The sequence below is a fragment of the Protopterus annectens genome, chromosome 4.part0 (genome assembly GCF_019279795.1).
Source record: "Protopterus annectens isolate FY-2018-M chromosome 4.part0, PAN1.0, whole genome shotgun sequence".
Classification (NCBI taxonomy): domain Eukaryota; kingdom Metazoa; phylum Chordata; order Ceratodontiformes; family Protopteridae; genus Protopterus; species Protopterus annectens.
Window position 1 is genome coordinate 1,773,609,928 of NC_056733.1, and position 15,388 is coordinate 1,773,625,315.

The 15,388-nt window shown below is 40.5% G+C and overlaps 1 protein-coding gene across 1 annotated transcript in view; it reads right to left on the reverse strand.

The window, feature by feature from the left end:
• Positions 1–15,388, reverse strand: part of LARP1 (La ribonucleoprotein 1, translational regulator) — a 3,464,554-nt gene that overhangs the window by 2,438,878 nt on the left and 1,010,288 nt on the right. The window contains exon 8 of the mRNA XM_044069481.1: positions 9,891–10,035. Coding sequence (XP_043925416.1) covers positions 9,891–10,035 — 145 coding nt within the window. The remainder of the gene's footprint in view (positions 1–9,890; positions 10,036–15,388) is intronic.

Consider the following 15,388-nt stretch of genomic DNA (forward strand, 5'->3'; position numbering starts at 1 on the left):
CCCCAGTGGGGGGATTAGGGCAAAGAAGCTGCTGCTCTTGGTTAGGGGAGATGCAGAAAGCTCGCAGTAAGGCTGGCCCCAATGGCAAAAAATTATTGCTGCCATTTTCATGTTGAAAGACCACTTGTGAGGTAGTAGAAAGGATCTGCTGAATTTGGCTACTATCATCTTGGACTTCCCTGGAATGTGCGTTGATTTCAGAAATCGGTTGGATGAGATCACCCACTGCCACGCTCTTAGAGCTTCTCAACATAAGGGGTAGGACCAGGTTCCTCCTTGTTTGCTGATGTACTAAACCACTGACATTGTTTGTTTGAATCACACTTGTCCCAAAAGGGAGTGTTTTGGAAGGTCTGCAATGCTAACAGCACCACTCATTTCCAGGACACTGACGTGCATGTGTTGGCCTCTTCAGGGGACCCAAGTGCCTTGGACCGTTTTCCCCATGAAGTACCCCCACCACCCAATTTGGGAAGTATCCGTGGTCATTAACGGCTTTTAGCTGAGGAAGAATGAAGGGACGTCCTTGCAGTACCTGATTAGAATGAATCCATGACCAAAGGCATCTTCTGCATGCCTGGGTAATCCTTTTCTGGGCAGACGTGCTGATAAAGAACACACCCATTGCGTCACTATCATCCATAGGGAACTATAACTACAGCTGCAGATGTTCAAGGCTTGCAGGATCAATTGGGCTGAGATTGTGAAATTGCGAATTACCTTTCTGACCTGGAATTGAACAGTCTGTACTTTTGAGAAAGGAATTGAAGCTGTCTCTGACACTGTTTTGAAAAGTGCTCCTATTAACTCCAATATCAGAGAATGCTCTAACTGAGATTTGTTCTAATTTATGGTGATCGCTAGTCCTGGAGTACCTAGTCTTGAGCTCTTATTAGTAGATGCCTGGTCGAGGCAGTAATGAGCCAGTCATCCAAGTACGGAAACACTCAGAATCCCTGCAGTCTCAAGTGAGCCGCTACTATTACTGTGCATTTGATGAACACCCTGGGGGCTGTGGTGAAGCCAAAGGGCGATGTTCTTAACTGGTAATGACAGTTTCACTGCCAGAACCATAAATACCTTCTGGATTGTCTGCTCATTCTTATGTGATAGTACGCATCCTGAAGGTCTATCGAGTACAACCAGTTGTCCTCGGACAAAAAATGCAGAATGGACTGAACAGTGACCATTCAGATCTTGGTGTGCTGAACTATGTTGACTGCTCAGATCCAAAATTAGTTTCCAGTCCCCTTTTTCTTTGGTACCAAAAGAATCTTGAACAAGTTCCGAATCCTATCTGGTCTGGTGGGACCTCTTAGATTACTTTTCTAGCAGCTTTTGTATTTCTAGAGGTGCTGCTTTCCTCTGACTGGGTGGATCATCAGGAATTTCATAAACTGGTGGAGGTGGTAGGGAAAATGGAATTATACAGTCTCTGGAAATAATCCTCTGCAACCATGTATCTTTTGTAATGTCTAGCCAGGCTCTCTGATGCAGGGATAAACTACCCCAGATTGCCTCCAGAGGTGGACAATTGTGCCTTTCACAAACACTGGTAGAGTCTAGCAGAGAAAAAATCTCTGGCCCCTTGATTCTGCTGGCCTCTTCTGCCATGTGTGCGGCATCTTCCATTTCAGTTCCCCTCTGCCCCTGGGGGGGGGGGGAACTAAATCCACAGGAATCTTGGAAAGGACCCTGGGACTTCCTGAACCACATTTTCCGATCTTCTCATTGATTTGTGGAAACGGTCCTTGGAGTACGTTTTTCGACTCCTCAAACTGCTGAGAAGGTCTTTCCATCTTGCTAGCACCTGGAGTGTGTTGTCCTTAACTTTAGGGCCAAACAACAAGCTTCCGTCAAAAGGAGCATTTATGAAAAAGGACTTTAAGTGCTACACAAAATCACACAAGCACATCCAGACATGCCACCTAATAGAACTGCCTGAATCCACCATCCACAGAAAACTGAGCCTCAGGAATACTGATCACAGAGAGGGAATTTAAAAGTTACTTAATCAGATCCCACTGTAATCTTGTGAAGTATGCCAAATAATTCAGGGAGCTGAGTGCAAAGACTACTAACGCATACACATGCTTCTCAAATCTGTCCAATGCCCTAGACACTATTAGGGGGATGGACAGAAGAACTCTGCTCTGCAAGTTTGTTCTTGGTGGTCACCCACCATGTGGGGAACCATCCCAGTCATCGAAATCTGTACCTTCAGTGACAGACTCCTGAGGAGAGTCCAAGTGCCTCTTCTTACACTTCCTCTTCCTAAGAATTTCTTCAGTATGGTGGTCCGGAGAAGTATTGAAAGAAATAGTAATACCCTGCTGGGTAGCCTGCAGACTTTGGGCTAGCTGTCCCTGTGGAGTGGAATAATGGGGTTCAATGCACACAGACATACAGGATCCAGACAGTAGATCCGAGGGGGGGAGGAACCGTTTGTTCTGCAGAAGCAGAGAACACACTCCACTATATAAAACACAGAACGCTCCAGGGACAAGGAAGTCGACGGAGCCAAGAAGCCAAGTTTCTGACCCATCAGTTCCCCCCTGCTCCAAAGGGAATCCAGCAGAGGGAAAGGCTGGAGCCGAGCTATCCAATGCTGAAGCTTCAAGGAGCAGAAATGGCTCTGATAGCTTCAGAGTCAACTAACACCTCAGATCAGACAGGGACGCTTTGGCTCCAAGAATCGTCCAGCTCAGAACCACTTGGAACAGAAGTCCTCGGAGCTGAAGATTCTATGATCTTCAGATCTAAACCAGATGGATCCAGGAGATTTATATCCAAAGGGTCCGAAAAGATAGGTCAGACCAGAAAAGGGGCAGAGATCTGTGGTGTAGCACCAACAATGGCTTCCTAGTCTGAAGAGGTAGGAGCCGGAAGAAATCCCACCTGCGCCAAGACAAACCTCATCATTCTTTCCACATCACCCTTGGTCAAACGTCTGGAAGAATGAGATGTCACTGATGGTGACCTTCAGTGCCGGCAGGATTCCAAGAAAAGGGAAGGTACTCAACATGGTACCAGGTCTACAGAGGGAGAACAGCATGTTCTGGGTAATAGCTTCCGATCCGAAAGACTGGGATCCAAGGAAGCAGTTTTATGCAGATGTCAGCTGGGTAAGGAGCAGTCTTCAGATCTGTCTTCTTGTGTTTCTTCTATGGCGGTTCCATGGTCAGATCCGATGAGGTAGAGGATCCGGAAGGACCAGAAGGTTTAGTAGATGTCTCCTTGAGTTTAGTTTGGGGGAGGTTGAAACCCAGATAGAGCTTCCAAACTAGAAGAGGGTAGTAGCCCTTTTAAAATAAGTTTGTTCTTTCCATCCACTGTAGCATGTGGATTGAAAGCTTTACAAATTTTACAGTCGATTTGTAGGTGGTTGTGGGCCTACACAAGAACACGCATAAGGCTTGAGCATCAGACAGGGGCAATTTATGTTCACATTCCTGATTTTTAGTTATCCAGAGGGACCCCTTTCAGACATATCCTAAAAAGAAAAAAAAGGGGGGGGGAGCAAACATTTTTTTTATATTTTATTTTACATATCTCTCTCTCTCATACATATATATATATCTATTTATCCATCACTCTATTTATCCATCACTCTATCTATATCTATCTCTCTCTATACATCTATAACTCTCTCTCTCTCTCTATATATATATATATATATATATATATATATATATATATAAATATATCTATATCTATATATATATATATATATATATATATATATATATATATATATATATATATATATCTATATATATATATATATATATACACACACACATATATATATATATATATATATATATATATATATATATATATATATAAACACACACATCTATATATGCAGAAACTTACCAACTAAGTAGAAATACTCAACAGTGCAGGAAACAGAGGTATACACAAGAAACAACAAGTTATTAATACAAGTAACAGGGAAAAGTTTTACTTATCTCCCAGAAAACATCTAACAAGCTCAAGAGCTCACAGTGACCACTTCCAAACCTAAAAGCAGTAAACGAGATCTGAGGTATGTTAGGGGATAGTGCAATATGGGTAAGGGAGGAGCTTGTGAGTTTTCTAGTGGCCCTGAGATAAAATAACAGCAGAGTTGGATCAGAGGTTCGAATCTGAACCCAACTGATGAGGAATGAATGAAACTTGACATCAGATCTACATTTAATAGAATGGCAAGCCACTTGAGAAGAGGAGCCAAAGATGGGGCCGAAACCTTCTCCTCCGAATCAGAAAGGTGAGAAAGAACCTGATAGGGCTGAAAAAGAAGAGCCAAGACATACCTGGCCATAGGAGTCTCACAATTAACAGCCCAAAAGGCCAGGGTAGCAGCATTATATACCTTTTTGCCCAACTATTCCATGGCCCTACTGCATTTGTCAGTAGGAAGCAATTTAGTAGAAGGCAACAGTTTGGAAGCTTTGTCCGAAGAGACAGACTCAAAGGGATCAGCAGAAGAACATTTGTAAAACAACTTACAATCAGGCACCTTATAAAACCTAAATAATAAAACGGACCCAGTGGACAAAAAGCAGTGAATCAAAATAGCAAATGTAAAAAAAAAAAAAAAACACAAATATACTGTTCAACACAGCCAGGGAATAAAATCCCTGAACATTTATTAAAAATAATAAAATAGGCAAGCGCTTTCGTGCATACATCATGCACTTCATCAGACCATAATACAACAAAAGCAGCACAGCCTTTACTAGTCAAAAAATCAGACAATTAAATCACATAAGAGAATCAATGAAACAATCCCCCAGCCTTCAATATAGGTCTTAAAAGTACAGTCCCATTCAAACCAGGGCTCCTATGTGCTTGCAAGGTAGTGATCCATCTAAAAAATGTTCAGTGATTTTATTCCCTGGCTGTGTTGAACAGTGTATTTTTGTTTTTTACCTTATAAAACCTATCAGTTTTTTTAGGGGCTGGGAATTAGGAGCTCGAGAAGCTGCTGAAAAAGTGTAACAGGGTAGCTAGGACCGGAGGGACAGCAAAGGGCTTAGTAGACTCCACCTGGAGGAGCTTATAATACCACTTCTGGGGGTCAGAAGCTTGAGCACAGTCCTACTTAAAAAAATTCCATCATACACGAAAATGTATCCCCAAAAGAAAGTTCCTCAGAGGGAGAATCTGGACTAATGGAGTCCTCCTCCTCACAGCCATAGTCCAATGGAGAAGGAATCAGAGGAGTAAGCCAAAAATTCTTCCCCAGAGTTCAACTGCTCATCAGAAGAGTCCTGCTCCCTAGGTCTCTTTAGAGTTGAGGGCCAATAGGGGACAGGAAAACAAACTCCCAGGGAGGTTTCAAGGCCATGGGTGCATTGAATAACCCCTGTGTAAACTCCTGCCACTCCCACTTTGGATCCTTAGGAGCAGGGGAAATGTGTTTTGCTTTCTGCTTCTTTCTCAAAGGGACATCAGCCCTAAAGACCTTAGGAGGTTCGGACCCTTGCCAACAATCAATGTAGCGGGAATCTCCTCCTGAACATGAATCTGTGGAACACCCCTTAGTCCCTCAGATATGATCAGCCTACACTCCCCCTTAACATCTGCAAAGGATGTCTCCAGAGCCTCCGAAGACGTGCGAGAAGGCAGATCCATGCCAGCCTTCATAATGGTCACAGCAGAGGAATCCAATGGAACCAGATGATCCACTAGGCTTTCACCAGCCTGGAGAATGGCACTCAGAGGAGGCAGTACAGCTGACGATTCTGACCTGACTTTTTTTGGTTGTCGTCTTAGCAGTTTGCTGACCCTCGGGACAGGACGAATCCACCATTGTACCACGTACCAACAATGTAAGGCATCAGTTCTCCAGGTAGAAAGACAAGGAGGACAGACGACTATGAAAAGTTTTAGGGGCAAACTCTTGACAAATCAAGCACAAAGTATGGTTGCGAGAAGCACCCAAGCAAAACAACCACCACTTGTAATGGTCTTTATGTGGAAACTGTCGCCCACTCTGACATTTTCCTTTCTGGATAACATGTAAACTCACAACCAAAAGAACAAACAAGGTAAGAAAACCTCAATGAGACACTTATCTGCAAACTGCTTGGTAAGCAGCACAAAAGGAGCATTCAAGACAGATGATCTAAGATGGCATTTGGACTGGCGGCAAATTCTGAGGTATGTACGACCATGTGTCCCCTTTATGCAGGCAGTGTACGTGTGACGTACGACATCCTTAAACCTAAGGTTTTGGTATGCTGGCTGGCTGTTGGGCTACCCTTGGCAGGAGATCCCTTTAGTATACTGCAACAGTGACACTGAAGGACATCTGTACTAGATGTATGACCTTCAGACCAAATTCGAAAAGTTGCATTTAGACTGATGGTAAAGAAGGTGAGGGTTCTGCGCTTGTGTGCTACTTATGAACCTTAAGGTTCAGATGCAGGATACCCTTCTGACATATGACACATGGAAGAGGCCAGGCTTTGGTACACTGGTTGGACATAACAGACAGGATAACCCTATCATAAGAATACTGCAACAGTTATTAAGGAAAGACATCTGAAGTTATGGCACAGACATCTCCTTTATAACAAACCTTAGCCAATGGCTGGGAGTGGGGCTACTCATGAAAACAATGCAAGAAAGAACTTGAGGACTGGTCTAAAAGACAGCTATTCCGCCTGTGACAAATGCCTAAAAGTAAGGAAAGCAACCTGCAAAGGTGATCCTTAGGCTGAAGTGCAGTACATATCTGAAGAGTAAAATTATTGCTACAGTAGACTTACTTATCCATTACAAAGGGGAAAAATCCACAACTACAGATTAGAAGAGCAGGGAATTTCCTCACCTGAATTTGTCCATTAAAACGGCAAGCCATGGGCATTCAGAATCGCCGTACAGCTGAAACATCTGATGTTCATAAGGGTCATGAGCATATATCCCATGTGCCTCTAATACAGGAGGTTTGAGAGGTCACTCAGTGGAAACTCTAGCTTGGCTAGAGTTTTCATTTAGTTTTTACGGATTACTTTTTCTGTGTGACCTTTTCACTCATTGTCTTAGTTCACCAGCAACCATGAGAAACAAAGTAGTGTGATATGAGTGCACAGATCATCTCGGATATAAAATGGAGTGGAGAGGGCACAGGCAGACTGTAGGAACCTACCTGTTGGATCCTAAAAATGAGCAAAGAGGCAGTAGAGAAAAATATAGATTCATCCAAGAAATAATGGAAGAAGTGGTAAAAAGAGAGGTAGAAGAAAGGGTAGGCCAGAGGGAAGACGGGATGTTATGGGCACTCAAACAGCACAACACTAGAGGGACTATCGCCTACCATCAAAGAAATGTGAAGAATAAACATGGTTACTGGCACATTTTAGTGAATAAAATTGTACAAGTATACTACAGTTCATAAAATATTGACTTTAATTTGACATCTTCCTCTCAAACACAAGTCAAGACTACCAAAACACTTCATGCTACCATTTTATGAGACAAAAAAAAAAAATACTTAGTACACTGACAGCAGTGAAGTTCGAAGGCAAAACTCTTAAGAACTTTAAGTGGTTACTTGATGAACAATGGCACCAAAAATAATTTCTTTGCAGAGTTTTCATATCTTGAGAGAAGCTTGCAAAACAGACCTATAAAAAATCATTAAAGTGTGCATGTATGTAAAGCCTATAAAAAGGAAAAAGGTTTTATCCCAAAATAGAACACACTAATTTATGGAGCTCTTTTCTCTTGTAGTGTTGCTAAATATAATGCAAACCTTTTTAAACACAAGGAATGTATTTTATGTTCAGAATCCTAATTAAAATGTTCTATTAAACAAAATCTGAAGAGAAAAAAAAAACACCCAAATTCTTCGGACAAACAGCTGGTTCAACTGTCATAGTCTAATGCTTTGCTTACAACAAAATTCACAATGTAGAATTCAAATACTTTTACATTTGAAATGTGGTCTGCTGTTAACCAGGTATATAAGAAACCTGTCTCACAAAAATGCATTTGTGAGGAAAAATAACTATTGTAGATCATCAAATTCATCTCCCTTCAGTTATTCAGCTTTGGGTTTAAACCTTCCAACTTCTATTGGCTCACGGTGAAATACAATGACCAAGGAAGTCCTGCTACTGTCCTAACACTGACTGTTTGCTGCACAGCACACAGTATCCTACAAGTGGCAGCATTAGAAATACATATAAGAAAAAGAAAGCAGCCTTCACCCAAAACAGAATTCATAAAAATAACGACTGGTAAACTACTAAATTCTAAGCAAGGCCTGGGTGCAATACTGTATTAAAGTAACTTCCCACTAAGCTACTGACAAGCCTCAAGAAAGCTGGCAGAAGTAGCCTTTTAATATAGGCATGGGCAAGGAAGTACTTCTCCTTTGGGTAATGGCTGCTCACACTTCCTTGCAAGCATATCAGTTGCTGCCAACTTCAGAATATGAAGTGCACGGCACCAACAAGGGTTAAGTTACAGTAGCCAGAAGTTAGAACATAGGAATAATACTAGTTAAGCAATCATGGTGACCATAAGGTTCCTAGTCATATTCACCTTTAATTAGATAAAAGTAAAAGTTCTTGTAAACTTGTCAGGTACTCAATACAGTTTATCTTCCAAATCGAGCAGGGCCTTGCACAACAAACCCAGAGTAAATGTGTGTCCACCTATCCAGCTACTGAGATTAGCCTTAAAGGTAGTTGTTTGACCTGTACTGACAACTTACTCCACAGGCTGAGAAAATGCTGTGTTAGGAATCTACCTCCCCAGAGTGTCTTGCCATTGTTTTAGTGTAGATTTAGGTCTCTAGTGAAGGTACTTGCAAAGGCAATGGATTTGTGAAGACATAACAGGTCAACCAGGACCGAGTCTTTCATGGTTCAAAAACCTAGACACAGGACACAGAGTAGCCAGTAGGCTACTGAGCATAAGAATCCCACAAACCTTTTTATATTTACAGGATTCAATACTTTTCATTTTCTTGGTTAGAAATATCAGAAGCCCCTTCCAGTGTAGGGATATGCATGGATGTACAACAAAGGGTGCACATTATTTGATGACAGGTCTGATAAAGGAAGTCTACAGGGGTAGAATGACTTTGGTGGCTCTTCAACATATTCTCTTGCTAATAACTGGAGCAGATAGGATGGATTTCTTGCCTATGGTGAAAACCTGATGACTGAATGACAGCTTGCTGTCCAGATCAGTAAACACATCTGCCATGAGTACCATTTAAAACATTAAGAGCCGGGAGAAACTTTTTTGCCAAATGCTGCACTTTTTGCATTTAACTTTAGCCCATTTTTAGTCCACTAGGTATATGCGATTTCTGATCTTGCTGGAACTGTTTATTATTAGTGGATGATTGGAAAACAGTACCTACCATGTAATCATCTACAAACTTGATAAAACAAACCTCTGTGATACTGGCTATGAAACCTGCAAAAAAGTGAAAAGTAGGAGAGGGCCTAGCATCGATCCCTGATAGGCCTCACTCATTACAATTTGAAAGTTGCTGGTACATATTCAGTGTAAAAGTCTGGCATCAGCAAGATAACCAATTTGCAATCCGAACAATGCAAGGGTTTACATTAAGCTTGTACAATTTTTAAATGATACAAAATCCTTGGCCAGTTCAAAATATGCAGAGTGCACAAACTGTGCACTGTCCACAGCCTTTGTGGCCTTTTCGGTGAAGTTATGAGGTTCAGTATGCAGGATACCAAGGTGAACAGTGAATCCATGAAAAGGAAAATGAATGCCTATTTTCTACTGGTTTCAGTACACGGATGTATACTAGGCAGCTTTTTTTTTTTTTTGAAATACAAACAGAACTGGGACTTGTTTCTAAAACATACCAAGAAACAAGCAGTAATACTTACTTGAAAAATAAGATTGAGGTCTGTAGTCAGTGCTTTGACCCTGTGGAAACCAGCTATAAGAGAAATGGGAAGGAATCCATCAGCATCCATCTTCCTTCGCAAGAAAATATCCCTCTCCAGGTTATCAATGCTGAAGTAGTACTCACTACAAATTAAAAAGCAAATTAAAACCATCAGTGCTATCCTATTTACAATAGTACTGTGCCTATTCTTGTTTAACTGTAAATATCTACAAGTAAATGTACACTTCTTTGCTACTACTGACAAAATAGATCCAAAAAATAAACCATGAGCTTAAAGGTCTGCAAAACCAACATTACAATAAAAGGTACAGTGCGTGTAATTTACCTTACCAATAGATCTTCCTGTAGGAGCTCACCAATGTAGGAGTATTCTTTAGTCTAGAGATTTGCTGGAAGGTCAGCAATCCCACAGTACTCACTTCCACTGCTTTGCAAAGATGCCCTGCTGACTTTCCTAGACTTAAGGATGCTTATCTGCACATTACAATTCTTATGAAACTACAGATAGTACCCACAGTTTCACAATGAAGAACAGAAGTTATGTACTTACCATAACTTGGTATATTTCATTATGCATCACAAATGGATCTTTGGATCCGACTTGGCAATTTCTTCCAGGCATATGATCTGAGCCTTAAACTTCTCCCTCTCCCATGATGCCTCACTCATCTTCAAACCCTCACCACCGAGTTTGCTGCCCCCTCCTAAAGATGGTCATAACAATAGTACTAGAGATACAAATAGAGACACCAACCTGAGCCCAAACTAGGAACCAGTGGGTTCTCTTATCCTCTGTACTGCTCTCAGCTGTAAAAGGAAGGGGGAGAAGGGTGGGATGTGATGCATAATGAAACTGGACAACACAGATACCAAGTTATGGTAAGTACATAACTTCTAATCTATTGTCCATTTCATTATGCATCATGTATGTGTCAGAGTCCCCAACTACACAAACACTGGGAGGACCTCAAGAAAGGATATGCTGGAGCACAGCGGAACCAAAGGATGCTCTATTACTGGAAATGTCAAACTTGTAATGAGATACAAATGTACGAGCTGTGGACCACGTAGCTGTGGCACAAATTTCATCAACTGGGGATCTTGCGAAGAAGGTTGATTAGGTAGACATCAACCTGGCTGAGTTGGCTCTAACTGGACAGGGAAGTTGCTTGCCTTGCTCAGAATAAACTGCAGAAATACAATCCATAATCCATTTGGCTAAGGTGACCTTGGATACAGCCTGACCTAACCTATTTGGGGAAAAAGCAATGAACAACTGTTCAGATTTTCTATGAGGTCCAGTTCTGCGTACGTAAAAATGAAACTGTGAACATCCAAGGAATGTTACATTGTGCTATCTCCACTTAAAATAGGTAAACTTAAGTGGGATTTTGATGACTTTGCAGCAGGCCACCTTTTTGAATGGCCCAGGAAAGAAAGACATCAGCAGAAAATAGAAGAGCCTAAAGATCTTCGGAAAAGAGTGCAACAGACTGATGCAGTCAAAACGCGGCAGGTACAAGTAGATATACACACACCAATCATCAGGGATACGAAGGAGCCAGGAATAGGATGAATAACGGAAGCATATTATTGGGAGACTTAGAAATTATATCTACATCAACAGAAGGAAAAGATACCTCGCAAAGAGAGAAGAAAGGAAAAGATGCTCCTAAAGGAGAGAGAAGAACGGTGCTAAAAAAAGGCATGATCCATATACCAATCTTTCAACAGTTTCCTTTTCTGTTACTGAACGAAGAAAGCAGAGCACCCAGATCCCTAAGCAGAGAAAGGAAGAAATGAAAAGTGACTTAGAAGAACCACATCACTTAAAGAATGATGCTAATTCATCGGTGATTAACATCTCTAAATATAAGCTGACTAAAGAAGAAAATGACCTATTACAGAAAGGACTTAGTTTTATACCCTCATTGAAGTCTGAATTGAGCGAGGTGATCACTGACCTTAAAAGTTTTGGAAGAAATATCACTTTAAAATATATTTTTGATGGTAGAATGAATATTAAAGAAGAAAGTAACAGTGGCATTGTGTACAAGAAACCTAGTACATTTGTACCTATAAATCCACCAGCAGTGGAAATGTTTACAAAATTATGTGAAGAGGAGATGGCACAATTGAAGCAGAGTAATAAAGGTAAACAGTTTTATATGACTAGGAAAGAAAAAACAGCCCTGAAGGAATTACAGCAAAATGAAGAAATAATAATTAAGCCCGCAGATAAAGGAGGAGCCCTAGTGGTTATGGATAAAGAACATTACAACAGAAAAATGCTGGAAATGTTAAGTGATACTTCAACTTGCAAAAGAATTAGCAAGGCTCAGCTACAAGAGCTAATAAAAAAAATGAAAGATGATTTATATGATAAGTTGATGTGTAGAGAATTAGATGAACTGTTTGAGTTCTTTGAAGTATCCCACCCTACTGTGCCAGAAATTAAAAAAATACCGAAACTGCATAAAAATCTACTGGATCCACCTCTCAGACCCACAGTATCTGGCAGAGGATGGATCACGGAACCGCTTTCAATATATGTGGAGGATGAACTTAAAAAACCTATGCACAAAGCGAGAACAGTACTGAAGGACATGGCACACCTCTTGGAGAGACTACAAGAAACTATGAAAGATTTGGATAACATCACTGACTTATTATTGGTAACCCTAGATGTTAATAGTCTATTTACATGTATTCCCAACGAATATGGGATAGAAGCTGTAAGGCAGTTCTCATGCACCAACAGCATGGCAATGAAAGTTGATGTTATACTAAGTAGTAATGTGTTCATTTATGACAAATATTTATTGGGAAAAATGGGGGGTTGCCATGGGCACCCCCCTGTGCCAATAGCTATGTGAACATAGTAGTAGCACAGTGGGAGTTACAATGGATGAACAGTAAAGATAACATATGGAAAGAGCAAGTACTGTTCTATGGTAGGTTTGTGGATGACATACTATTATTATGGAAAGGAGAAGTCCATCAATATCAACAGTTTCTAAGATATCCAACATCTACAATGGACTTTTTGAAGTTTGAATCCAAGTACTCCCAGGAAAGTATTGACTTCCTGGATACAAGTATTATCTTTAAAAAGGGAAGAGTGGAGATAGCCCTACATAGGAAAGCTACATGGAAGAACCACATGCTACATAGAACTAGCATGCACCAGACATTTTCAACAACATATTTGAAAATCAAGTCATACGCATTTCTAGACTATATATCAAGGAAGATACATTTCAACAAGAGTTTAATCAATTGGTGGATAACTTAGCAACTAGAGGGTATAGGAAGAATCAGATGGACTTTGAACAAGTGATGGAATTACGAAGAAGCAAAGGAAAACCATATTATCATTATAAACATGTCAAAGGACAGAGAAACCCAAGAGTCCCTAAGATGTATATTAACCTATGCACCAGATAATAAACAAAGTTATTCAAAAATATTGACCAGTTTTAATAGTGGATCCTAAAATTAAAAGTATAGTAGGAGAAAAACCCAAATTCACATATAAAAACAAGAAGAACTTGAAAAGTCTACTGTGTAACAACAGAACAGAAACACAGAAGTGTAGTAAAGAAAAAAGGAACTTTTAAATGTGGAAAGTGTAAGGCATGCAAATATATCAATACGACTAATGTGTTCCAACATCCTATCACACAAAGTATATTCCTACAAAGGGAATGGAAATTGCAATACAGAGAATGTGATACATACAGCAAGCTGTGAAGTATGTATGTCGTTCTATGTGGGCAAAACTAATAGAAAGTTCAAAGAACGTATCTTACGGCATCTAAGAGACATCAATAACAAGATAGAAGTTAATGCTTTGCATCAGCATATAAAGCACAATCCAGGGCATAGATTTAAATTTATGACATTAACTCATGTTTCAGTTACAGCACGAGGTAGAGATTTGTTCAACAGAACTGAAAAAATAGAAATGGAATGGATTATGAACTTGCGTGCCAGTCAAAGTCCTGGCCTTAATGCAGTAGTCCCCTTAAAACCAGTACTAAAAGAAAGGAGGCTTAGGGGGGGCGATAATACACTTCTATTATTAAACCACTCCTAAAAGAAATAGGACTGAATAACATGACAGTAGAATTATACAACTAGCTACTAAAGAACATGTGAGAATGGACTCCTCCCCAAGAGGACAGAATAACCAGGAACTCAGGAAGTTAAACTGATTTGGCAGTGTATATAAAAAGACAGACTGGATACAAGTAATAAGTGTATCCAATGAATAATGAAGGCAGAGTGTCTTATTTGAATATAATACCTCATTGGCCAATACCTAGAATGCACACAGTATAAAAGGAAGAGCAAAGCAGATAAACACAGGATCTGAAGAAGGTTTACAACCGAAAGCACTTATCCGTTCCTGAGTCCGTTTTTGAACACAAGCAGCATGCTTATTTGAAGTTGGCTTCAGAACTAGGAATATTTTGGAACCTGCTCCAGTGACTTAGTAAACAGGCAGTTTGCTGATTCCAGCTGGCTTCAGAGGAAGGAAGAATCATCTATCCTGGAATTCGTTTTAGTGCACAGGCAGCACGCTGATTTGAAATTGGTCTTAGACTTTGGAAACTCATTCTGGTGTCCTTGAACACAGGATGCCCATTGGAATCAATTGGCTCTAGTAGAAGGAAGAGCTTTGGGACTTGTCCCCCCCCCCCCCATTTTACACACAGGCTGTATGCTGGTCACAGGTTGGCTTCCAAGTAAGGAACTTTTTGCAACTTGTTCTAGTGCTTTTGCACACAGGCAATTTATTGACTTGGAACTTTGGAAGCACCTACTGAGGAAGCGGAGCATATAGTTGACAGTGAATGGAGGTTTTGCACTCAAGGAAGAAAGGTAGCTGGAAGTAACTTCTAATGAACGAGTAATTTCCTGTCTAATTATATTGAGCCAAGTTATCATAACAAGAAATTTGCTCAGAGGAAAGTGTTATTAGTGTTTGAACCAGTACTTTGAAGTAGGCAGTTTGTCGTTTTTAACTTAACAGAATTAAAAAAATTGTTTTTATCTAAGGAAGGACCTGGGATACATATGTAGTGCTTGCACACCAGCAACCACAAGAAAGGGGATATAGAATACCCGCTAAATGGATCACCTTGGAGCTAGCTACCACGTGGAGGGAGTAGCCTTATTGTAGCTTTTTATTTTCATATGGTGAAGGCTTACTCTCTTGGCTAGAGCTTATTTACTTTATCCTTTCAGTTTTTTAAGCCTCTGATTTTCTAAATAAAGGTTAAGGGCAGCCCAGCGGTTTCTAAGAGTTTTAGGGATGAATGACTGGCAGATGGTGCAGGACGTATGATCATGTTCCCAGCCTAGACAGAAGATGCAACGGTCGTATGTGTCTGTGTGTAATTTGACATCCACATCGACATTTACCTTTCTTAGTTGACATCGACTAAAGCAAAACGAAGTTAACCAAGC